This window comes from Mesoplodon bidens (genome assembly GCF_964165515.1).
Source record: "Mesoplodon bidens genome assembly, chromosome: 4".
Lineage (NCBI taxonomy): Eukaryota > Metazoa > Chordata > Mammalia > Artiodactyla > Ziphiidae > Mesoplodon > Mesoplodon bidens.
Genome location: NC_138160.1, coordinates 121,578,629 through 121,600,290, shown reverse-complemented (window position 1 = coordinate 121,600,290; position 21,662 = coordinate 121,578,629). Strand labels below are relative to the sequence as shown.

The following is a 21,662-nucleotide window of genomic DNA, read 5'->3' as shown; positions in this document are numbered from 1 at the left end:
CCCCCATTGATAAAGGTAAGTTCAAAAACATCTCAGGGCTCTGCCTCATGCTCTCAACCGATTGTAGGTATTCATCCATCCTGATACAAATTCGTGTGTGTGGAAAGGACAGATTTATTAAAAAAAATAAGTTTTAAAGGCTCTAAAACATTAATATATTTATCTTTGGGAGTGGTAAATGGCTGACTTTATAATACATGAATGCCTTTCTGTATTTTCCAAATTTTTTTACAGTTGGTATCTGTCACCTATGTAATTGGGAAAAAGCATGCTAACTATAAAAAAGAAATTAATTAAAACAATAGGCATGAATCAACGGTTAATCCCCAGGCCCGTGGCATTGCACGAAGTGCACAGTAAGCACTGACAAATCCTGGTTGAGGCACAGATAGAGCATCTCCAATTTGGCCTGCTGACTCAGCCTGTGACTCAGCCATTCTGTGTGTCAACTGCTCTAGTGTAACAGACACATCAGGTGGGGGACGTGGCCGCCCCGAGCTTCGTCACAGAACACAGCCCTGACGCCCACTGAGTGGTGTCATGGGGTGAGTCCTCCCTGCAGGAGAGTGGGAAACCCACCCAGGTCCAAAACTGCCTACCTCCTCCCACCCTTGACAACGTGCATCAAACAATAATGTCTGGATGAGTTCCTCTAGAGGCAACAGAGTCACCTAATTAAATATTACATCTATGTCCCATCTTGTTCCAAAATGATCTGAAGTGTCTCACCCAGTTGTCACCGCACTAGACTACAGATGAAAAAGGGGCAGAATACTTCCTGTTATGTAGTTCCTTACTAAACAAAGGTAATTTTGAATACTTTACAGGAACTCAAGAATCAGATACATTCATCACCTAGCTGGTGTGTACCTATTATTTGCAAAATTCTTTGTCTTGGGGGGAGACACAAGGCTGACAAGATTCCATCTCTTCCCTCAGTAGGACTGACAGTCTAACAGACAAACATGCCACAAATAGCGAATAAACAATAGGACTGGAAACCACCAGAAAGGGACTCACCAACCACTGTGGGTGAAGAGGTAATACAGAGATCACATGACTTGGAATTGGAGCAAAGTCCATACACAGCATATGTATTTTAATATTCCTGTTTATATCCAAATATAATAAATGTATTCTAAAATCTTGACAAACAGAAAGGGCAAAGAACTGGGATTCCTCCCACTCTAACAGATGAATTTTAGTAAAAAAGTAACTGTTGGTAGATATTTTCAATGTAATTGAACTATTTAACATGTTTTAACTATCTATCCAACTTAATAAATTTACAGTTGCATTGGATCCCACTGTATGGATGTACCGCTATCCACTTAACCAATCACCTTTCCATGGGTATTTATGTTGTTTCCAATATGTCACCATTATAGCCAATACTTCAAAGAACAACCTTGAAAATACCACTATCTCATAAGCGTCAGTTCCTAGGAGTGAAATCCCTGAGTCAAGGATAATGCATATTTTAAATTTTGATATATATTGCCAAAGTCCCCTCACAAAGTTTCCACCAACTTATCTCACCAACAGTGTCTGACAGTGACTATTTCCCACACTCTCTCCCATACTAAGACTTGTAAATCTTTTTGCTCTTTGCAGATATTATAGCCAACATGTTAAATCATTTTTGAATTTGCATCTTCTTGCTAGTGAGATTAAATATGTTTTCATAGGTTTATCACCCACTTTTAAAACAGCAGACATAGTATGCCATTTTGATAATACCCTAAGTTTCTATCGATATGGCCCTATCTATGTCTCTCTGTGTGCTCATACATAAAGAGGTACAGAAGGATGTTCATCAACTGTTAACAGGTGCCTATATCTGGGTGGGTGCACTTTGGGGTGATTTTTTCTTTTTTCTTTCTTTTTTTAAAGTAAAGTTGTGAGTTTTTTTTTATAAGTACCATTCTTTTGATAAGTAGCAAAAAAAAAAAAAAAGCTATTCTCACTGGGAAAAAAATCCTTTAAGTTCCAGGACATGTTTTATGCAAGCATTTATGTTCATAACAACACTAAAGTAAAACCCTGATACTGTTGGTGAAAATCACCAGGTTGTAAAGTATAATTGGTAGGTTTTCATATATTCTTCAAGACCAAACTTAAGAATGCCCCACTGCTTCACAGTCTGGTTTTACCCATTTTGGATGCTTTTCATGGTCAAACCTAGGTGCCAGGCCTCCGCAGAGACAAAAGACCCAGCTCTGCCCTTAAGGTACTTAAAGTCATTCAGGATTTCCCAAGTGGGAGACTCTAGGGTCCTGAGCAGAACAGATGTGAGGGGAGCTTACATAATAGCAGATGTACATTGAAGGCTCATTATGTACTGGGTCCTGTTCCAAGTCGTCATTTCTATCCTCAGAGATAGGTTCCGTTATTTTCCCAATGTCACTGAAGAAGAAACCGAAGCACAGAGAGCCTCACTAATTTGCCCAAGGTCACACAGCCAGTAAACAGAGGAACCCGATCTAAAACCACTCACTAATTATTCTACTCTTTCCTGGTTTTATTTTTTTTAGCAGACACCCAATGAGGAATGTTTGTTCCTGGAAAGGCTGGAGGAAAACCATTACAACACCTACGCATCCAAGAAGCATGCAGAAAAGAATTGGTTCGTTGGTCTCAAGAAGAACGGAAGCTGCAAACGCGGTCCTCGGACTCACTACGGCCAGAAAGCAATCTTGTTTCTTCCCCTGCCAGTCTCCTCTGATTAAAGAAATCTGTTCTGGGTGCTGATCACTCCAGAGGAGCCCGAAGGGGTCCTCACCCGGTTGACCCCAAATTGTACCCTTGACCATTGGCCGCGCTAACCCCTGGCCCACAGAGCCTAAACTTGTAACGTGCTTCTAAACGCCCAGTTCACTTTTTTTGTAAAGCCCTTCACCCTGGCACAGTTTGGAACCGAGGGACCAAATGGCTTTTAGGGGCCAACTGGCTGGCCAGTCTGGGTCTGGTTTGGAAGTCTAGTTGCCTCTGGGCATCTGCTGCAGGCTGAGCCTCTTAATGCACGGGTAGAGCCAAATGAAGTGTGAGCAGAGGGCTGCCAAGTGGGTTGTAACTGCATGCAATTCCCTCTACAGAGTAAACCCTGCCCGCAAGTCCCCTGAATATCTGGCATGACTCCCTCTCATCCTTTCAATCCCCCACGATTATTAGTAGAGAAGCTATGGCTACGTTAGAGGAAGGCAGCTTTCCATGAGTGGAAACAGGGATGAATAAATCCCCTCTCAGAAGGGATTCAAATGGCAAGGGGAGACTGACTGGATTCTAGTGGACAGCTTACAAGGATGGGATCTCAATGCGCAATGAATGAAGGCTGAGAGGCTCAGGCACAGGAGAGCAGAATGAAGGCACAGCCTTGGCAGTTGTTACAACGCCTTGACTTCCCCAAGGTTATTCCGCAGCAGGAAGCCCCTGGATGATGTCAGGTGGAGAAGAGAACTAGGTTCTTGATAAAAGCCAGGACTCTGGGTATTGGGAAATTCATTTGGGTCTGGGGAGTGGGTGTGGGAGTGATGAGAAAGGGAAACATGGGCCGAGGGGATATTATCCTCCAAAGAGGATGATTCTAGAAGTGAGAAGGAAAGAGAAAGGGACGCCATGACCTGTGCTCGGCCACCAGAAAGCGGAGGCTTTGGGGTCCTGGGGCAGTGCTTACAAATCATATGGGCATCTTTTTTTTTTTTTTTGCGGTATGTGGGCCTCGCGCTGTTGTGGCCTCTCCCGTTGCGGAGCACAGGCTCTGGACGTGCAGGCTCAACGGCCATGGCTCACGGGCCCAGCCGCTCCGCGGCATGTGGGATCTTCCCGGACCGGGGCACGAACCCGCGTCCCCTGCATCGGCAGGCGGGCTCTCAACCACTGCGCCACCAGGGAAGCCCCCCATATGGGCATCTTGTTGGACTGCAGGTTCTGGTTCGGTAGGTCTGCGGTAGTTTTCCCATTTCTTACAAGCTCCCAGGTGCTGTAGATGTTGCTGCCTCTCCCCACACCCCGTACTTTAAGTAGCAAAGTCCCTAAAAGCGTTATTCAAATGAAGGGGGCTCAAACCCCGACCCTCCCCGGCCACACCCTTAAAAACGCATGTCCCATGGATCTTCCCGCAATCAGGCAGCATCAGCAGTTATGCCTGAGTGAAGGAGTCGGGGTTTAAGGCACTTTGGCCCAATGCCTGTAAAATGCCCATTTAGAAGATATACAAAAGCATACTTCAAAAATGTTAAACCCTCACAAACAGCTTTTCCCAAGACGCCATTTGTGTGACGTTACTTATATAAATACGCTTCCTGCTTAAAGTAAACTTGACCCAAGTGGCTAGCAAATTAGAAACACCATTCATCTCTGACATGATATTGTTGCCATGTAAAGGCCTTTAATAAGCCATTTAAATTTACTGTGAGACTATACCTTTTAGTCACATTTAAAAATATATAGCTCAAAGGCAGTTAAACTGATTAGCACTCAGCCACTGAGAATGATAATAATAGGATATGATATATAAGCTCCTCAATTATCTACTACTTAGACTACGTTTACCTTAGAAAATGAGATTTTTCTTTGTTTTCCACTGTGCTGTTATAAATTTTCCTTTGCAAATGGGGATTCTTAAGCAATGATATAATTGTACATAAAAACTGATGAGAACGCAGGCTCATGTTTTATAATGAATTGCAGTAATTATTAATTGAAAGGTAATTCCTTAGTAACTGAACTATTTTGAATGGAAGAAAAATGACAATTTGTGAAAGTTCAGTGTGATACTACAATTGAGGAACTGAAACAAGTTAACGCTACAGTTATATCATTCCGCATTTGTACAGCAAAACGTTTCATAACTTTTTTTGTTTTTGTAACTTGGATAAGACAATTTGATTTTATTTTAGTAAATCTTTGCAGGCAAGTTGGGAATAGTGCAGTGTGGCTTGACATCTCTTGACTACGAAGATTTGGCCAGAAAAAGGTACCCACAGAGGAAATCCAAGGTATTTATAATGGTCCATAATTTTTAGTGTATGAATCAAATTCAAGTATAACATTGGCCAAAAAAAATGAAAGCTGTGGCTAACAGATGAGATGGAAGTTTGTGGTTGCAGAGACCCAAGGCATTGAGAGGAAATACTACTGTGACCTTGACAACCTCAGCCCAGTTGCTATTCGTGTATTTGTTCAATGAATATGTAAGTGCCAACGGTGTGCCAGGCGTTTTACTGGGTCCTGGGGCTCCTGGGAACCTTGTCTGTCTGGTTTGCTGCTGTATTCTCTCCCAGGGCATTATATTTATGATGCAAGATGCTGAGGATTCATTTCTTTCAGTCAAGTAAAAACAGAGACTTTGTAGGTTCCTGCTGAATTAAACAACAAGTCCCAGAAACCAAGGTTTTGGAAGAATTAGCAACCCCCAGTGTAAGATAAACCTCTGTGGAAGCGTCAGAGGACATGGCAAGGTAAACCTAACACTTCAACTGCAGAACTGTTTCAGTTCAGGGGGACCACTTTCAAATCAGGAAAAAAAGGCTGCCCGATCGTGTAAGAAGGGAGTCAGTGGCAGTTGCCTGCTCCATTTTGAACATGTTCTCGTTCCTCAAACATGGAGCATTCCTGTTGCTCTCTCTCTCCCTTGAGAAAGTCCTGGAGCCATCTGCCCATCAGATGCCTCTCGTGTGGATTCATTTTCAGGCCAACTGTTATGAATTGCCTGACATTCTGTACAAAGCATCAGGAATGTATATGCTTTTGGATTGTTTTCAATGTGGTGGTGGAGGTGGTGGAGATCCGTTTCCCTGGAAGGGGTGATAATTAAAGCCTCCTATGGCCAACAGTGTGGACTTACAAAAAACTGACTGGAGCATCACATGTTACTGAAGATCAGGGTCCTTGCTTTGTGTAAGAGACAGAGCCCAGGCCCTCAGCCTTGTAGAACATGCTGTTCAAATCAACCAAGTTCCTGGGCTACAAAGCAGACCTCTGAAGAAGAAGATGCCTGTCATTTTACATCACTCTCTCTTTTTTTTTTTGCACCTTAAAAATATTAATAAATGTTCCACTTATAGGGGATAATGTCTCTCTGACTTTTTGAGCATCATCATGTCTCATCTTCCTATTGAAGGACTCAGCCAGCATCCCTGAGGTGTGGCTGCTTGGTTCTCTACACTTAGCTTGTTACCAGATATGAAACTTTGAAGGCTGATAGGGAGAATATTTTTCATTTGGTTAGAAACCTAAAGGCAATCATGGTGCTTTTCTAGGGACCCACTAGGGAAATATATTCAGGAAGTTTGCCCCCTGAAGAGCCAAGGACCATAACTAACTCAGCTGACACTATTTCTTCATCCATAGCATATGAAATTATGCTACTATTGTAAAGCTGACCAGCTTGCGCCTCAGCAAAAACACAGTAACCTGAAAAAAATTTTAAGGACTTATTTACAATTTTAAGTCAATGGCAAGAGGTGCATCCCTTGCATCTCCAGAACCTTGATGTGGGGCTAGAGGTTTGCCCATCAGATTTTCTGAAATTATTATCACATTAAAAAACATCTCCTCAAATAAACTCCTGAATCTTATGACTTCTTATTCTTAGGAGGAAGTACACTGTTGCCTAGACATTGTGGCAAAATCAGATCACACACATGCACACTCGCACACGTGCAGACATATGCACACACTTACACATGCATGCATGCTCACATATGCACATGCATCTATAAAAAACAGTTGGGCGGTGCTTGCTCACTCAACAAATTACATATCACCATCAATCCCTCCTTTTCTTTTTCAAGTTGCCTAAGGCAGTATTTTTCTACTTTTTGGAGCTTGAGCAACTGTAAGAACTGCATTTTTTCTATCCCATTTTCTAACCCAGCACATATATTACCTTTAACATACACACAACTGAAACCAAAAAATGTCACAAAATTGTATATATGAAATGCTCTGAGATTTTTCTATTACACTCCCCTAAAAGAGGCTGGTCAAAGATCAATTAAATGGGGTCATGACATTCAGAGTCACAACCACAGTTTGAGAAACACTGGCTTAATGCAACCATTCTTCTTCCCAAAGATGACCAGACCCTACCAGGATCCTGTATTATGACTTTAGTGTTTTCAAAGGCACGGTTTGTTCTTGAATAAACAATACAAGGGGACATCCTGTTACCCACGAACCATCTGTTTTGAGGGCATCGTGAATTCTTTTTTTTTTTTTTTTTTTGCTGTACGCGGGCCTCTCACTGCTGTGGCCTCTCCCGTTGCGGAGCACAGGCTCCGGACACACAGGCTCCGCGGCCATGGCTCGCGGGCCCAGCGGCTCCGCGGCACGTGGGATCTTCCGGGACCGGGGCACGAACCCGTGTCCCCTGCATCGGCAGGCGGACTCTCAACCACTGCGCCACCAGGGAAGCCCCATCGTGAATTCTTTTAGCTGGTTTGCTACTAATGCAATATGAATGCAATGATGCAGACCCCACGGGCAGCCACTGCTGCCTCCAATGCTGGTCTTAGCAGATTTCTGCTCTCAGAGCCCCGGAGACTTTGACCCTCTCCCCTGCTACGGAATTCTCATCACTTTGGGGCTTGAGGTCATTCCCTCCTTAACTCCCACAGTCTTCACTTCATTCCTCTCTCTAGCCCCGACAATTCCTATTTCATAACCATTTCTAAACAATACATGAAAAGTGGACTGAGCCAGGAAAAGGCTAGAAACCCAGGGCCTCTGAGCATCCTCCCCAGCCCCCATCACTTTTTGGAAATGACACTCTTATCTACCTAAAAAAAAAAAAAGAGTATACCATTCATGACTCAGTCACAAGATAAACATCATTGCTACCAGACTATATCTTATTCAGAGATTCAAAAATTCCCATCTTTGCTGAACCAACCAAAAAGTGTAACCCTATGCCCTAAATGTTTGAGGGGGTTAGGGTGGCTGAGAATTGGCTTCTTATGGGTGAACTGGACTGCAAAGAGAAAAATATAAATGAAGTCACCTTTCATATTTCTCTGAGTGATGTCCTGTCTGCCCTGTGGCAGAGGGGGGAGGGGAATCCCAAACCCTTAATCGCTTTTGGGTTGTTAGCATATTAATAAGCATGGTAAAAGTGACACACTAAACAAAGATGCGCCCTTAACTCGACTTTCACAAATTAAAAAAATGCTTTTCAGGAGCAGTAGTGCAAAGTTAAGAAGCCCAGGTAGGCAGTGGGACGTGTATACTTTCCATTTCAAAATTACTAAAGATTTGTTTGACAAGCGTTAAAAGTTGAAATGATAGCTCATAAAAAGTGGCACACCGCCCCTCCTTCCTACTTGGCTCCCTAAACCTGCTCTTCTCCCCCAGAAAGACTCTCTTTGCCACCATACATAAAATTTACTCTAAAATCTAGGCAGACAACTTAGCACCTGAGACGTGGGGATCTGATATCAGATGCTCCAGATCCCAAGGATTCATCTAATATCCTCTCAGGTTACAAGGGAAATATACTAAGTGACTCTTGGGATCTTTCTGTAACATGGTACCCACCTTGCGGCTGACATATTGACCATGACATACTACACTGTTAGCTTTCCACCAATAGCTATAAAATTAAAGAGAGAAACCAGGTCACACACAGCCTGAAGCTAGAGAGTGGATTTGCTTTAAAAAACGCATATATTGTAGGACCTTGTTTTGGTGTTTTGGGGTCTTCTGAGGGGTCTGAGAATGTCTGTGATGTGGGGAGGACGTACTTCCCAAACTGCTTCCTTCCTTCTTGGCTTCCCACTGTCACACAGGCTAAATTTATACACTTCAGCAGCTAAACACTGGTGTCTATTTTATTATATAAACAAGCAAAACCTCACCATGTCCTTGATGTGCTTTTCTATCAGCCTTAATGAAGGGTTGGGCATTCCCTCTTTGGAACTGTGTTCAGTTTCAGGATTTGGTGCACTTGGCTGCAGCTTTTGGGATGTAGCTGTAGGCAGGCAATTTGTGCAAATCCTCACGAAAACACATGTCATTGTGATTTTCATATTTCATGTTTTCCTGCCTTAGAAGAAAATCTTTTTGTCTGACCTAGAGATACATAAGAGCAAGATGTCAGATTATTTTACTGATTTGCCTTAGCCCCAAACATTTTCTCCACAATAAGTTATAGGAATGTTATTCTGTATTAACATGTTTTGTGTAAATTGTAGAAGCAGGACTGCTCATAGCCTGGGAATGTCAACTGCATTCAGAGTTCAGTCAATTCCTATAGAAATGAACGGTAAAATCTGTGGCATTCTCAAAATAGGAACACCTGCATTAGGATCCCTGAATCTGACCTGGGAAATGGTGTTTGTTTTAGAACTGGCCAGATTATTTCTGATTAAATACAGGATAAAAACCCAATCCAGGGTGGTTGTGCAGAGGGGACAAATGAGAGAGAAACTGGTTTCTTTATCCCTGGTGTTACTGGAACATGTCACATAATATTTAATTGGAGTGAAGAAGAGAGATGGTTTTACAGATTGCTTGAAAATATGTAACTCCCAAGCAGCTTAAACATCCGGGGAGAGTTCGATACGGCAGAAGCCTAGTCCATCCAGTCCAGTCCGCAAGATAAACAGAAGCAATAAATTAAAAAGGAAGCATCTTTCCTCAGTTCCTCACTAATTCACCCACCGCTTATTGAGCGTCTAGCACTGGGTTAGTCGGGGTCTGATCAGGAGACAGAAACCATGGCAATAATTTAAACAGGAAAATGTTAATGGAAAGAATTTTTAACTAGTAAAAAGGGATTGACTACAAAGGGGTAAAGCGATCTCTGAAGATAAGTGGAAGAGCAGATGTAAGGAGCCATTACTATCCCCAAGGCTGAGGAAAGTATTCAAGGAAGGAACAAATTTGCGAGGGGCCCTTCTCTGGAGAATGAGATTCAGGCTTCATGGGCTATGGCCCCCAGGGGATGGAGTATCTCACTACGGTGCTTCAGGGAGCTTCCCGCTGGAACACTGGTGAAACTCCGGAAGCAACTTGCTGGGGTGCCAGTGACACTCACTGGAGGTCGTGTACCCTAGGTCTCCAGCAGGAAGCTGCACAGTGGCCACTGGGCCAGAGGAGCAAGAAGAAAAGCACAAGAACCGCAGGGAAAAGCCCCTTCCTCTCGCAGTGGCCCTCCAGCGCCCTCTACTGACAAACCTTAAGTTGGTTGCTGGCAAAGGAGAAATGATTACAGGATCCAGAGCTCCAGTATCAAAACATGATTTAAATACCGTGCTGGACACAATGAGAAGATGAACAAATGTGGTCCTCGGCCTTAAAAACCTTGTGACAGCAGTGAAGAAAGTCCCTACATGAAAGCATCAAGTTTTTTCAGCTTTGTCCCCTTTAAAAAATGCCATCTTTCTAAAGCCCTCGAAGCTTCTCTGTATGTTCAAGGTACTTCCTTTAGCTATTGCTAAGTCAGTCACTAATTTAAATCACCCAAACCAATGTACTATCCACATACAGAAGAAGGTAACTCTGGGGTCAGACTGGCTGAGTTGGAGTCCTGGCTCTTCCATCTACTGACTTGGTAACTTGGGGCAGGTTACTTAATCCCCTGTCCTCTGTAAAATGAGGATACACATAGCACCAACCTCACAGGCTTGTTGGGAGGTTCCAATGAGACGGAGGCATGCAAGAATTTTTAACACGATATCTGGCATATGATAAGGACTGAATAACCATTTGCTATTATTTTTACTAAAATATGATTATACACACTATGTAATATGATAGGGCTTAAAATGATCTTTTAGAGTCTCCATTTAGGTTCCCAGTGATTGTTTTCATGAACTTACATTTGGAGAGAGGTTGCTTCACAGCAATTCATTTGAAAAAGACACAAGAATCTTAATTGCCTCCAAGCTTACTTCTGTAAGGCGCAGATTATGTTATGTAATTGTCCTACTGTAGTTTGAGCTGGTTAGGCCACATCTGGGCTACTGCATCTCATTTTAGATGCTGCATATTAAGTTTCGCAAATTTAAAAAAATGTTATGTGGAGGCTAAAAGACGAAGAGTTAAGGGGCCAGAAAAGCATATGCCAAAAAAACAGTGGAAGAAATGAGGTGAGTTCAGTCAAGGGAAGATTTAAAATGAGATATTATGGCTCTCTTCAGATCATTCAAGGGTCATTTTGTTTTCCTTGCTCATAGTCAAAATGAATACAGGTATTTGGAACTTGACGAGGAAGTGATTTTTGGTTCAGTATAAAGCAAAAAACATTTCTAACAACTGCAGCCATTCCAACCATGGTTGAAGCACATCCACAGACAGTGATTGACATTTGACACTCCTGCCTCGAAGCCTAGATGGGCACCTATGGTTGACTCTGTGAGGCATCATCCAGGTCTCCCTTCAGAAATGACCCTCCCAGCTGCTGACAGTATTACCTGCAAATGGATAGCCTTGGTGAGGAGAGCTGTCTTGCCCAAGAGCACGCCCCGCTGAGGTGGCCTGCATATGTACATAACTGCCTGGCCAACTTCGGGCAGCCCTGAAGGATCATTCCAGCTTCAGACCTTCTCGTCAAGTCAGCTGAGGCCTCTACATTGAGACTGCCTCAACTTCTCCTTCTGCCCTGTCCTGCTTCCCCCCTTCCTACAGGTGTTGATCCTAAGATCCCTAATAAACTTCTGGCATGCTAATCTTCATCACAGAGTCTGCTATCAGAGAAGCTTGCCTGTGACAACACTTATCCAGGATGCTAGAGGCACTGCTCTGAGCAGGGTAACTGCAAAGGTCCCCCACAGCCCCGTGACCCTACACAGTCTTTGGGTATCCGAAGCTGAATGTTCTAAGTCTACAAAGTTCCAACCTGTCTCTATTGCGTGCATCCATAAGGATGATCCTCAAGAGAAATCTCGGCCTTCTTTCTAATTATCTGACCTGTGGCTGGCCTGATGTCACTGGGAGGGGCACCTGTTGAGTCATTAAATTGTTCATTCAATCACTTGTCCAGCCTTTCAACAAATATTTATGACGGCCCAAATATGCACCAGGCCTGGTGGGTACAACAGTGCACCAAGAGGCTCTCTTTTGGAGCTTACATTCTAGTGACGGGAAACGTGAACATACTATTTCCCAAATTTCAGTCATTTGCATACTGCTTCCAAAATTTTTGCCTATATGCCCATTGCCTGATCATGGTACTTCTTATTCATATGGCTTATGAAAGGTGGATTCACAGTTTTATCTACTTTAGGCCTACTGTAAGCAGAAATATTCACAAAGGGATAAGCTACTACTACATAGATTTTTTTTTTAGTATTTATTAAACATAGAACTTTAAAAGAAAAAAATGAACACCTGCATATCATCTTTCCCATATACATATGCCACACCCTAGGAAACTATTCACACAAAGGATCATACAGGGGAATGTAAACTTGCAAGTGTGACAGGTGTTTACAAAAGAGAAGTATTCAGTGCCCTCAGAATATATAATGGGGGAATTTAACTTCGCGGGCTTCCCTGAGGAAGTGAGCTGATATCTGCAAGAAGAGTAAGAGTTGACTAGGTAAAGAGGTGGAGTGTGTGCTGTGAAGAACATTCCAGATAGAGGCACCAGCATGTGCTAAGGCCCTGTGGCAGGAGGGAGCACAATGCCAGTGAGGCTCAAGAGTGGAAAGCATGGGGTGAACTGAGCCAGCCAGCAAGGTAGAGGCCAGCGATGGAAGAGGGAAGATAGGTGGACTCCACTCGCCAGCACGTGTAGATAACCAAGTGGAAGCTAAATATATCCACACGATCATTCTCTCTCCCCCTTTCCTTCCCCACACAACTGAATTTATATCACTTCTGCCAAAGAACACAAATAATCAGTATCAGCATGCATGTTTCTGGCCTGGGTTCAAATGTGGACTGTAAAATGTATTCCAGACTTAACTTTGGGGGTTGAGGTTATATTTGTTAAATATTTAGATCTTCCCCTGAGGCTTTTATTCATTCCATCCAGCAGGTGAAGTACAGGAAAAGGTTTTTTGTTCCCAACAAATCCCCTTACATCCAAAAGGAAAGCAAGGTTTGCCAGCATAGTCAAGGGTGAGAGAGAAAACAAGAAAGCAGTGATTGTGTGTTTGAGTTTCATTCATATGGAAAACATGAACTAATTAGTGTCTTCGTGCTGTTGCTTCCAGAGATTCTGAATTTAACGTTTATGTCCAAGTTTGGGTAGCTATGCTATTAATCAGTCCAAAAACAAATGAAGCAGCTTAAAAAGAATCACACAACCAAAAACCACATCCTTCACAAGATAGAAAAACAGAAGGATAACTTGGAAACTCTTCAGGCATGGTGCCAGTTTCAGGGTTTGGGTGTGGGGGGGGATTTGGCTGCCTTATGGAGACGTCTTAATCTGGGTATGAAAATAGATTTTTAAAAAATGTTTACACAGATCTAATGAGGAAAACTCGACGGACCACATTACCCTTGCAGTAACTGGCTTCTAAAAGACCTATGATCAAATAGCAACCCCATAGAAAAGAACAAAGAAACGAAAGAGATAGAAAGAGAATATAGACATAATAGATTATTTTCTGTCTCCAGATTCTGTAAGAACATGACTGATTAAAATAGCCATTCAGAATTTATCTCACTCCTTTTTCTAGAAGGCACAGAGACCTGCCTTCCTGACAACCAAACAAAGAAGAAAGTTCCTGCTGCTACAGAGAAGGGATTGTAGCAGATACTGGAGAAAGAAGGGAGAAAAGGGCTCTAACGAGGAATCCGCTCCCCAGCTGGGGAACACGATATATGAACAGATCATTAGAAGGCAACAGGGGAGAGCGCTGAAACAAACGTGTACAGGGGGCAGCAGGAGCCCAGGTGGGAGGAAAGGCTCTTTCCAAGGGAGGTGGGGAAAGCTTCCCAGAGGTGGTGTGTGACCTGTGTTGGAAAAGATGAGCAGGTGTCTGCCAGGTGGGAAAGTGGGAAAAGGAAGCAGGACCACGGAGTCTCACCTCGTTCATGGATCAGGCACTGGAGAGTTAGATTGTAACAGGTGAGTTATACACAGTCAAAGGCACCCCTGAAAACCTGCAGGGAGATGGATGCACCATCTCCCAGGAGGTCTCTGGCATGTGTTTGGGCAGCTATGTCATATGAACGTTGTACATAAGTAAGCACTGTAATCACACTGAGCCAGCAAAGCGCTCCCAGTACAAGGGGCCCAGAAAACGTGGGTAACAGCAGAGTCCTGCCTTGCCCTCTCTCCCCTGCAAGCACATATGCATGGAGTAGACTGGCAGGCAGATCGTCCACACTATTTATCTTTCTCCTTTTTTCTCTCTCTCTTTCTCTCTTTATTCCCCCGTCTCTCCCTCCTGGGTGAGTAAAGTTGGTTTCTTCTAAGTTACCTACGTGTGTGTGATGTCACTTTCCTGCCAAATATAGGGCATCAGCTTGGAATTATCCAACTCTGCTATTAAGTATATGACTTCCCTAAGCCTGGGTTTCTCCATCTCTAATACAGGGAGAATATTAAAACCTTCTTCATAAAGTTAATGATTACATGAACTAATACGTGCAGACTGCATAGAACTCTGCTTGGTACAGGGTAGGTAGTCAATAACCATTCACTGCAATTATTATTACTCCAATCAGAGGAGACAGCGTGTGTTAGGACCCAGAAGTGCAAAGGAGGATGGTGTGTTTAAAGGATGGTATGCAGCATAAATAGCAAGAGGTGAGGCTAGTAAGGTAGGCTCTGGGGAACTTGTAAAAGTTCTTTATTGCAGGACTAAGTTCAGTCTCTGCCTTTGGGCAAGAAGGAAGCAATGGAGACTTCAAGCAGGTAAGTCATAACTCCACATTTATATATTAAACTGAGATAGGTCTGGTTGTAGTATGGAAGAGAAGATGGGAAAACAAGCCAGGAAGCTACTGTAGGAGCATGGCCTTAAGATAATGAGAACCTGAACTGATGATGATGATGACAGTGGTGGTGATGATTGTCTTAGTGCGGGTTCCACCAAAACAGAGCCTGAGACCATGACATGGATACAGGTTGGGAGCAGACCCCAAGAAGCACAAGTGAGGCAGGGAAAGTAAGACAGGGATGGCAGAAGGACCAACGAAGGTGCATCGCCGATCAGGTCACTGCTGTGGACTGGGGGGGGGGGGCGGGGGGCGGGCTCAGTTCCCCTGGGAGCCTCTTAGAGATAGTGGAGAAGGCACCTCAGAATTGCCCCAACAAGGAAAGTGGGTACTTAACCATTGATGCCATCCTTCTCTGGTTGTGAGCTTCCACTGGATGCGCAGTCTCGGCATTTCTGGGCTTCTCTGCCTCCCGACTGAGCAAAATCATGTAATACCCAAGGAAGTCCTCGGGCAGAGAAAAAGAGGGAGGCAGGCCCTTGAAATAAGAAGCTGTCAGTCTGTATGGGGACTGTCTACCGGGACTGCATGCGAGCTCAGAAGTGGCTGAAGAGATATGCAGCAGGGCGTGATAATGATGATGATGATGATGATGATGGTACTAGCTACAGCAGGTAACCTTATGAGTGCTTATCATGGGCCGGGCATGGTGCTAAGCTCTTCATTTAAAGGCATTATATCACAGTCTTTCTTACAATCCCTAGAACATGATGATGCTATTAGTATCCCCATCTTATAGATGCGGAAACTGAAGCACCAAGAGGTTATGTGATATGGTCAAAGTCACACAGCTAGTAAGTGATGAAGCCCATGCTTGAGCTGATGTAGTCTGACTCCAAAGCCCACACCTTCAATCACCACTCTATACTGCCTCAGAGAGAAATGGCAATGAGCTTGGACGAAGGGATGAATCTGAGAGTGGTTTAGGACAGTGCTGTCCAATATGGTAGCCACTAGCCATATGTGGCTACTGGGCACTTGGGAATGTGATCAGTGCAACTGAAGAATTGAAGCTTGAATTTTATTTAATTTTAACTAATTTTAATTTAAATAGCCATGCATGGCTACTGGCCACTCCACTGGACAATGCGAAGTAAAGATTTGGAACACCCTGCCCTTGAAGAAAGTGAGGATGACTTAGACCTTTACCAACGTGGCAATGTTACAATGCATCATGAAATGTGTCACAGTTAAGTAGTTACAAAGAGTATTTAAAATTCTGAAATCAATAAATTTTTTATTTTTGTATTTAAACAATATTTTAAAAAATCAAACCAACGTAGGTATATTGTTTTAAAAGTCATATGGTACTACAGGTTTTTAACAAAAAACAGTTGTCCCTCTTCCTATCGTACTCCTGGTTCCTGCTCCCCAGAGGCAACCACTTTCATTCCTTCTAAACATTTCTCCTGATACTTACACCTTTGTTTTTCTAAACAACATGTTGATATTTCATTTCTTGATTTTTCTTCAATAGCAGAGAGTATCTATTGGTTTCATTCTATGGAAGATAAGGATTTAGCTTTTTACCCTAGCCCCCAGCTAGCTATATTATAGCCTCCATCCCATCCCAGTGACCTTCCCATCCTCCCTATATATTCACATGACATTACTGGTCAGTACAAGATTCAATGTTTACATTACTAAAACTATGTAACCATCTGTTACAGATAAGCCACAAGGATGATTGCATGTTTTTTCTTATACAACTATGTTTTTCATTTCCTTCATTTTCAACTTTCTCATCATTAATTCAGGCCCAAAATTTCTGACAAAAGCTCTAATAAGCCTCTCAATACAATCAACCACATTATTTATCAGTTCAGTTTCCACTGAGATGTCCCTCCTGGAGCCCTCCAATCTGTGAGGCTGCCCTCAGGGCCTCCTGTGGGACAATCTCCCTGTGATTTCCTCCACTATTTTCCTGGGATTTCTTGTGCCTCTCTCCTGTTTTAGCTCTGCTGCTCCAGGATCTCACACAGTCTTCTTTTTTATTTAGTCCCCCAGTTTCAAATATTGCCTCCAGAAGCTTTTTTACAACTGGTCACGTGAAAAGTTATGTTAAAAGAACTTTGTGCCTGAAAATGTCTTCATGCTAACCTTACACTTGGTTGACAGTCTAGCTGAGTATGAAAGTCTTAACTGGAAATTATTCTCACTCAGAAACATGAAGGCTTTGCTCTTCTGTCCCCCAAGCTTACAGTGCTGATGTGAAGAAGTGTGATGCCATTCTGATTCCTGATCAATTGAATATCACCTCTTTTCCTCTCTGGAAGTTTTCAATATCCTCTTTCAAACACCTCCAGTGTTTGAAAGGTTATAATAATGTACCTTGGTGCGGATCTTTTTATTCATTGTGTTGGGTGTGCACTGGACCCTTTTAATCTAGAAATGCATGACCTTTTGAGCTAAGGAATTTTCTGGTAAAACTTCTTAATTTTCTTCTTCCCATTTACTCAGTTCTTTCTCTCTCTCTCTCTCTCTCTCTCTCTCTCTCTCACACACACACACACACACACACACACACACACACACTCTCCCCCCCACCCCGCCCCCACCTCTCTCGCAGTTCTATCTCTCTGGAGACCCCTAATTAATACAATTTGTTAAGCATGAAAATAGTAATACGATTTTGTAAAGAAAAGCCTAATTTTTGGAGATGCATGCTGAAGTATCTAGGGGTAAAATGTCATGATGTGTATAATTTACTTTACAATGGTTCAGCAAACACATGCACACAGATAAAGCAAATACGGCAAAATGTTAACTACTAAATACATGTGATGAGTGTATGGGTCTTTATTATATTCTTTTTACTTTTCTGTTCAAAACTTCCCAGGATAGAAAGTCAAATCAAATAAGAAAATGAAAAATCAGAGCAGTAAGTAGGAATTGGCACTGTTGGGGATTCATCTGATGCCTCTGGTAATCAAGTAGATGAAGTTTTAAAAGCTTCTGTAGAGAAGTGGGGTACACAGGAGACTCTTGAGCAGGAGGTAGGCAAGAACTACTATCAAGACTACTGCTCACCAGGAGTTTCGAGAGCTATACTGTCAGTGAAGGGATAGACCAAGAAAAACAAGTCTATCCATTGGCCTACAGATATGGGTGTCCTCAGCTCTGTACTATGAGAAAGAAGAGTTTCCCTCTAAGAATTTATAATCATGAGCCTGTGCTCAAGTAGATTTGGGCTACAAATTTATACTACATGCCTGGCCTAAGAGCCCCTGGCCTTAGAAATTAAAATAAGACGATGGTCCATGATATTCCCTGGATGCCAGGAAAAGCAAACAAAAACCTCTCTGCAGATTCAAACCCCCAAATCAGGATGTACTATTTTTCCATGTTTAATGTGCTCCCAATCACTGGTTCATAATCCAAAAACTACTTATAAAAAGCTGAATGAGAGAGTGCTCACTTCAGCAGTACATATACTAAAAGTGGAATGATACAGAGAAGATTAGCATGGCCCCTGCGCAAGGATGATATACAAATTCGTGAAGTGTTCCACACTTTTTGAATTGGGAGATTTGGGATTGACATATATATGCTACTATGTATAAAATAGATAACTAATGAGAACCTACTGTGGACTGTAGCACAGGGAACTCTACTCAATGCTCTATGGTGACCTAAATGGGAAGGAAATCTAAAAAAGAGGGAATATAGGTATACGTGTAACTGATTCACTTTGCTATACAGCAGAAACTAACACAACATTGTAAAGTAACTATACTCCAATAAAAATTAATTTTTAAAAAAGCTGAATGAGACAGAGACAGCAGACACAATAACTTGTTCAGCAGCACTGCTGAACACCCAAGAACTTCAGGTGCTGAAATACTAGATATTAATTGGATATAGACCATAAAATAAGCATAGTTAAAAACATTTTTCAAAAGGGACTTATAATGTGAGAAACAAAAAGACTATCGGACTTCCCTGGTAGCGCAGTGGTTAGGAATCTGCCTGCCAATTCAGGGGACATGGGTTCAAGCCCTGGTCTGGGAAGATCCCACATGCTGTGGAGCAACTAAGCCCATGTGCCACAACAACTGAGCCTGTGCTCTAGAGCCTGCGAGCCACAACTACTGAGTCCACGTGCCGCAACTACTGAAGCCCGCATGCCACAACTACTGAGCCCATGCACCTAGAGCCCATGCTCCACAACAAGAGACGGCACTGCAATGAGAAGTCCGTGCACCGCAACAAAGAGTAGCCCCTGCTCACCACAACTAGAGAAAGCCCATGAGCAACAAAGAAGACCCAACACAGCCAAAAATAAATATTAATTAATTAATTAATTTTTAAAAAAAGAAGACTATCATGGGCCCTAGGCAGATTTAATTCAGAAAGGAATAAAATAGAAGTTCAAATGAAAAATAGAGATATTGAAATTAACAACCAAATGGGTGGACTACTTCCAGGCGACTGAAGTGATCGTGAAACGCTCACACAGATAATAATGATAAAAACATGATTATAAAAAAGTTTTTTTTAAAGAGCAACCCTGGAGAGAGTCTGAAAGAGGAAGAAGAATGAGAGTTTACTCTCAAAAAATTGTCACAGTAAAGGGTAAGAATTGAGAGTTTATGTCTTCCTGGCCTGAGGTAATGCCCAACTCTTACAGCTATAGCTGTAAAAAGAAAAATAGCAGTGGAAAACCACAGCCTTACCAGCTAAGGTGCCAGAGATCAGAGTCCAAGGCTGAAAATGTAGCTAGAAGTCTACAGGAAAAATACTGGCAGCAAAAAAAAACCACAGAAGGAGTATACAACTCTGAGTATAAACTCTGCCCAAATCCCTGGCCAAGAGCTAAACTATGCATGTGTAGGAGGAGGCCCTAAGTGGCCTGGTGAAAAAGTGGGCAGGAGCCAGAGACAAATCTGCTCCTGAATAACAGAGCTATGTGCAGCCCTATCTGTGAGTCTGCTGCCTTTTTTTTTTTTTTTAACTGAGTATAAACTTTCCAACCATGCACAAGTCAGGTGCCAGAAAGTTGGATCTTGTAAGTCTTGAAATATAAGGGACAGAGCCCCAAACCATCCAAATAGCTAGAAATTAGGCAGAAGCGAACCACTAGAAGAAAATCAAAAAAGAATGACCTCCATCTCTGTTGAAATCTTTGACTAACCAGCAAATCATAGAGAAACAAGAAAAATCACAAAGGACCAGGAAAAAAAGTAGCAATGGAAAGCCATAAGAATACAGATATTAGCTGCTGCATATCAGAAGGGTGACAAAGTTTGCAGTTGGAGTCCAGACAAGTTAATTGCCTACTAGAACCAATTATATATCTGTATCTATCTATCTATCTATCTATATATCTGATATATATATAAGATGAATACAACAGAATCTACAGTTGCCATAATGTACTATCTACAAGGCCCAATTTTCAACCAGAAGTTACTACACATGCAAAGAAACATTAAAGTGTGCTCTAGGGCTGCCCTGGTGGTGCAGTGGCTGAGAGTCCGCCTGCTGATGCAGGGGACACGGGTTCGTGCCCCGGTCCGGGAAGATCCCACATGCTGCGGAGCGGCTAGGCCCGTGAGCCATGGCCGCTGAGCCTGCGCATCTGGAGCCTGTGCTCCACAACGGGAGAGGCCACAACAGTGAGAGGCCCGCATACCGCAAAAAAAAAAAAAAAAAAAAAAAGTATGCTCTATACTCAGGGGAAAGGGCAGCCAATAGAAACTGACTCTGAAAGGTTCCAGATGTTGGGTTTAGTAAACACAGACAAGCAGTTACTACAAATATGTTCAAAGAATTAAAGGAAATTGGGGTATAATATCAAATGAACAGCTAGGAATTCTCAATAGAGAAATGGAAACTAAAGCAAAACAAAACAAATGGAAATTCTAGAGGTGAAAAGTAAAAAATTGAAATTTTAAAAGTTTACTAGATGAGCTCAACCACATTTGGGGGTGGCAGAACAAAGAATCAGAGAACTTGAAGACAGAAAAATAGAAGTGCCCAAATAACAGAAAGAATAAAGACTGGAGAAAATTAAGGAGAATCCCAGAGATCTGAGGGTACAATGTCCAAATGTTCATTGAATACATATGAAATTGGAATTCCAAAGGATGAGGAGAAAGACAGAGCCAGAGAAAAATATATGAAGAAATAATTGTTGAAAACTTCCCAAATGGGCACAAGGAAACTCTTAGGGGTGATGGAAATGTTCTGTGTTTTGACTGTGGTGGTAGTTCCATGTGTGCATACCTTTACCAGCACTCATCTAATTGTACAATTTAAACAGATGTGCTTTACTGTACATACACCGTATCTCAATAAAGTTCAAAAATGTAAATGATGAAATATACCTCTCCTGTCCACTAAAAAAATCCTTACAGATGGGTTAAATATTATGGACAAATCTAAAGAGAGAATATGGGTAAACAGAAAAATAAATCTGAAGAAATTAACCAGAACACCATGAGATCAATGAGAGGTCAAGAGACAAGGAAAATAGAATGAAAGGAAGAGCTGTGGTATGAGAGATGAGTGGAAATGTGGACTGATGGTATTTGGAGCGATTTTCACTGAGAATTTTCCAGTTTTGATGAAAGACATGAATCCTAAGGTTTAGGACACCTAAGAAGTCCAATGCAGTATAAATAAAACTATATCCACATCTAGAACCACAGTTGTGATTATGGAGAATGCCATAGAGAATATCTCAAAAACAGCTAGAGGAAAGAGTGATTACCTATAAAGTGGCATTTATACTGGCAGCAGACTCTTCAGCGCAATAGTGG

General features: G+C 42.4%; 1 protein-coding gene and 1 long non-coding RNA gene across 3 annotated transcripts in view; one reads left to right on the top strand and one right to left on the bottom strand.

Annotated features, from left to right (window-relative positions):
• FGF1 (fibroblast growth factor 1) overlaps nt 1-3,309 on the top strand; it is a 102,954-nt gene extending 99,645 nt beyond the window's left edge. Inside the window, exon 5 of the mRNA XM_081232480.1 lies at nt 2,535-3,309. Coding sequence (XP_081088606.1) covers nt 2,535-2,729 — 195 coding nt within the window. The 3' untranslated portion in view covers nt 2,730-3,309. The remainder of the gene's footprint in view (nt 1-2,534) is intronic.
• The window catches only part of LOC308616244, a 219,808-nt gene that overhangs the window by 19,732 nt on the left and 178,414 nt on the right, over nt 1-21,662 (bottom strand). The gene's annotated exons all lie outside the window — the stretch shown is intronic.